This window comes from Harpia harpyja, chromosome 20, assembly GCF_026419915.1.
Source record: "Harpia harpyja isolate bHarHar1 chromosome 20, bHarHar1 primary haplotype, whole genome shotgun sequence".
In the NCBI taxonomy this organism is placed as follows: Eukaryota; Metazoa; Chordata; class Aves; order Accipitriformes; family Accipitridae; genus Harpia; species Harpia harpyja.
Window position 1 is genome coordinate 19155921 of NC_068959.1, and position 3939 is coordinate 19159859.

The following is a 3939-nucleotide window of genomic DNA, read 5'->3' on the forward strand; positions in this document are numbered from 1 at the left end:
CGGCGGAGCGGCCGTCGGGGGCGGGGTGGGGGGGGGTGGGGGGTGTCGCGGCTCCGGCGGAAGGGCCGGCCGGCCGCCCCGGCCCCGCGGGGAGCGAGCGGGACGGCGGCCCCCGACGTGCCGGGCCGGGCGGCCCGTCCCGTCCCGTCCCGTCCCGCCGCGGCCCCGACGGCGCCCCCGCCCGCCGCCGCGCGGCCCCCATTGTTCGTGCGCCCCAGTGATGTCACCGCGGCGGCGGCGGCGGCGGCGGCGGCAGGGCCCCCGCGCCCGGGCGGCGAGGCCGGTGCCGAGCGGCGGGAGCCAATGGGAGCGCAGAGGCTGGGCGGCGGCGGCCAATGGCGGCGGCGGGGGCGCACGCGGCGCGGGGCGCGCGGCGGCCCCGAGGAGATGACGGGGCGGCTGCCGGGGCGGCGCGCGCTCGGCAAAGTTTCCGCGCGGCGCACGCCGGGGCCGGCCGGGCCCGCGGAGCGCGGCGGAGCGGCGGCGCCTTTATAGCGGGCGCGGAGGGGTGCGCGGCGGCGGCGGCGGCGGCGGTGGAGGCGGAGGATGGATCCGCCGGCGGGCGCGCAGGGCCAGCACCAGCACGAGCCCATCAGCTTCGGCATCGACCAGATCCTCAACAGCCCCGAGCAGGAGAGCGCTCCCCCGCCGCCCCCCCGGGGCCCCGACGGCGCGACCTTCCTGGGCGGCCCCGGCGGCCGCGGCGGCGCGCCCTACCCGGCCCTGCCGGCCCCCTTCCCGGCCATCGCCGCGCCCTTCGAGGACTCGGGATCTTACAGTGTGAACCTCAGCCTGGCCCCGGCCGGCGTGATCCGGGTGCCGGCGCACAGGCCCATCCCCGGGGCCGTGCCGCCGCCCATCTCCAGCGCCATCCCGGCCATGCCCGCCGTGCCCAGCCTGGGCAGCCTCAACTTCCCCTGGATGGAGAGCAGCAGGCGCTTCGTCAAGGACCGGTTCACAGGTAAGGCGCCGGGGCGGAGCGGGAGAGCCGCGCCGCGCCCCCGCACCCCCCGCCACCCCCCACCCCCCGTTAAGGCAACGAACGGGCAGGCAAATTTAAAAAAAAAAACAAAAAAAAACCCAAAAAACCCAACAGAAAACGAAATAATAATAGCGGTAATCGTCAGGATAAAAGCAAAGGCGGCCCGCTGGATGGTTCCCTCCCCCGCGCTCGCAGCGATCCGAAAAACCGCCCTCCTCCCGCCGTGGATAACGGGGCGCCCCGGGGGGGCGGCCGGGCCCCGCTCGCCTCCGCGTCCTTTCGGCGAAAGGTGGAAGCGGCACCTCGGGGAGACGCGGTCCCTTCGGGGGCCGTCGGGCAGAGCTGCGGCCCCGGAGCGGGGGGGGTGGGGGGGTGGGATGTGGGGGGGGGCGGCCGGCACCGTGGGGGCGCGGGGCTGACCCCTGTGCTTCCCACCCGGGCAGCGGCGGCGGCGCTGACGCCCTTCACGGTGACGCGGCGGATCGGGCATCCCTACCAGAACCGGACCCCGCCGAAGCGCAAGAAGCCGCGGACGTCCTTCTCCCGGGTGCAGATCTGCGAGCTGGAGAAGCGCTTCCACCGGCAGAAGTACCTGGCCTCGGCCGAGCGCGCTGCCCTCGCCAAGTCCCTCAAGATGACGGACGCCCAGGTGAAGACCTGGTTCCAGAACCGGCGCACCAAATGGCGGTGAGTCCCGCGCCCCCGGGGCCGCCCCGTCCCGCCGACGCCGCCGCCGCCGCTGCCGCCCCCCCGGCGGAGCTCCCCGCCCGCCGCCCCCCGGGGAAGCCCCCGGCTCCGGCCGGGATTGCAGCCCTCGCCGGCCCCCGGCCGCCCAACGGTTGGGGGAGAATTTTTCGTAGTATAATATTATTATTAGCGCTGGTACTTATTTTTACCTTTTTTCATTTTTTTTTTATAGTCCCCCATTTGGAAAACGGGGGGACTTGTGGTAAAAACGAGGGATTATTCGAAAAACTGAGGGATTACTTGGAAAACGGGGAATTACTTGGAAAACGGGGAATGAATTACTCGAAAACGGGGAATTAATTATTCGGAAAACGGGGAATTCTGCAAAAAAACGGGGAATTATTCGGAAAACGCGGGGGGGACATTGGGAGAACGGGGGATTACTGGGAAACGGGGCGGGGGGCTTCCAGGCGCTTCCCGCCGTTACAGGCCCAGCGGCTGCCGCCCGCCCGGCGGTGCCCAGCCCCGGTAGGAAGCGGCGCGCTGCCCCGCCGGCCGCAGCCCGCCCGGTTCCCGCGGCCGCGTTCCCCGCCCCCCCCCGCCCCCGAAGCCGCCCCGGGACGCTCCTCCGGCCCGGGGCGTCCCGGGGCGCGGGCTGAGCGTGTCCCTCGGCAGGCGGCAGACGGCGGAGGAGCGGGAGGCCGAGCGGCAGCAGGCGAGCCGGCTGATGCTGCAGCTGCAGCACGACGCCTTCCAGAAGTCGCTGAACGAGTCGATCCAGCCCGACCCGCTGTGCCTGCACAACTCGTCGCTGTTCGCGCTGCAGAACCTGCAGCCCTGGGAGGAGGAGAGCGCCAAGATCCCGCCGGTCACCTCCCTCGTCTGAGCCCGGCAGCCCGGGGAACGCAGCGGACTCGCCCGCGGAGCTCGGCCGGCGGCTCCCCCGCCCCCGGGGCCGCGGTTCGCCCCAGACGGGGCGGGCGGGGAGGCGGCGGCGAGCGGCGCCCGCGGGACCGGCACCGGCACGGGACCGGCACCGGGACCGGGGCCGCCGCGGCGCTTCCCCGAGGCCGGCGCGGAGCGGAGCGGAGCCGCCGGGCGCTGCCGTCGCGGGGCCCCGCGCTCCGCTTGTATATTCGTGTCGATGTTCCACTAGGAAGGGAAATATGTCACTTTTTGTAAGAAGTGTTAATAATTTAATTTATTTATGCATCGAGATTTTGGGCACTATTAATATGGAATTATATAAAACCTCGATTATTTATATCGAAATCTGAACATAGGTATTTTGCGTTGGCTTTGGAACAAAAGGCTATTTTTTTTTCCTGTTCTGAGGATAGTCTAAAGAAAAAAAAATACCTATCACTTAGCGGAGGGGACTAAGTGGAGCCGGTGATGACTCATTAGCTTAGGAAACCCTATTAAGCTGAAAAGCAGTAGCTTCCATCTGTCCCAGGTGAAGTTAATGTCAGCTGTAATTTATTCACCGTAGTAATAAGGGCTCCTTTCAGGCAACACACACTCGGTTTTGTCCTCACCTTTCCAGCCGATGAGCTTTCACGCACCGAAACAGCACCCGCACCCTCTCCTTTCGCCACCGACTCTAGAGAAAGCGCCTTATGTTTCATAATAAAGAAGATTTGGGGTTGACACAGACCATGTATAATACTTTGTACTTGCCGAGACGTGTAAATAAACGTTTTCTTTAAAAACGCCTCTCCGCTTCCCTGCCTGCCGCCGCGCCGGGGAAGAGCCGAGCCCGCGGCCGGGGCTGGGTCGCTGCGGGGCGGGCAGCAGCCGGGAAGAAGCCGCCGCCGGCCTTCACCGGAGACGGAGGTGAGGAGCCGGCCGGGAGCGGGGCCGGGGGCGGCGGGCGGGCTCGGAGCGGGGCTCCGGCAGCGCACCCGGGGGGGGCGTTCGCGGGGCTCCCGCTCGCTCCGCTGGGGCCGGGGAGGGCGGGGGGGGAGGGAAGCGGCCGGGAACAGCCCCCCCCCCCCCGCCCCGGTTCGGGAGAACGTCGGGACCGCCGCCTGGGAGCGGGCGAGCGGCCGGGAGGGACGGGGCAGGGCCCGCCGCTTTCCCGGGAGCGGCGGCATCGCCGGTGCCGGGCCCCGCCGGGCCCCGGTAATTTCCCCCCCCCAGCCCCGCGGTACCGAAATGCCTCTCGGCAGGCACCCGGCTGTTTTCGTTTTCCCTGCTTTTGCTGCGTGTGGCCGTGGCCCGCCGAGGTGCCGGCTGCCCCGGTGCTCGCCGGCTGCGGAGCGCGTTTA

At 69.6% G+C, this 3939-nt stretch overlaps 1 protein-coding gene across 1 annotated transcript; it reads left to right on the forward strand.

Moving 5' to 3' along the window:
* Positions 1–306: 306 nt before the first annotated feature.
* On the forward strand, positions 307–2703 carry TLX3 (T cell leukemia homeobox 3). Its single transcript, XM_052772238.1, has 3 exons — positions 307–961; positions 1426–1669; positions 2345–2703. The coding sequence occupies exons 1-3, from the start codon at positions 547–549 to the stop codon at positions 2553–2555; spliced, it is 870 nt and encodes a 289-aa protein (XP_052628198.1). The 5' UTR covers positions 307–546; the 3' UTR covers positions 2556–2703.
* The last annotated feature ends 1236 nt before the right edge of the window (positions 2704–3939 follow it).

What these genes read in the sequence shown, in the direction of transcription:
- TLX3 (XM_052772238.1), top strand. Translation starts at nt 547, where the DNA reads ATGGATCCGCCGGCGGGCGCGCAGGGCCAGCACCAGCACGAGCCCATC. An exon ending in CGTCAAGGACCGGTTCACAG is followed by an intron (nt 962 to 1,425) that starts GTAAGGCGCCGG and finishes CCACCCGGGCAG; the next exon opens with CGGCGGCGGCGCTGACGCCC. An exon ending in AACCGGCGCACCAAATGGCG is followed by an intron (nt 1,670 to 2,344) that starts GTGAGTCCCGCG and finishes GTCCCTCGGCAG; the next exon opens with GCGGCAGACGGCGGAGGAGC.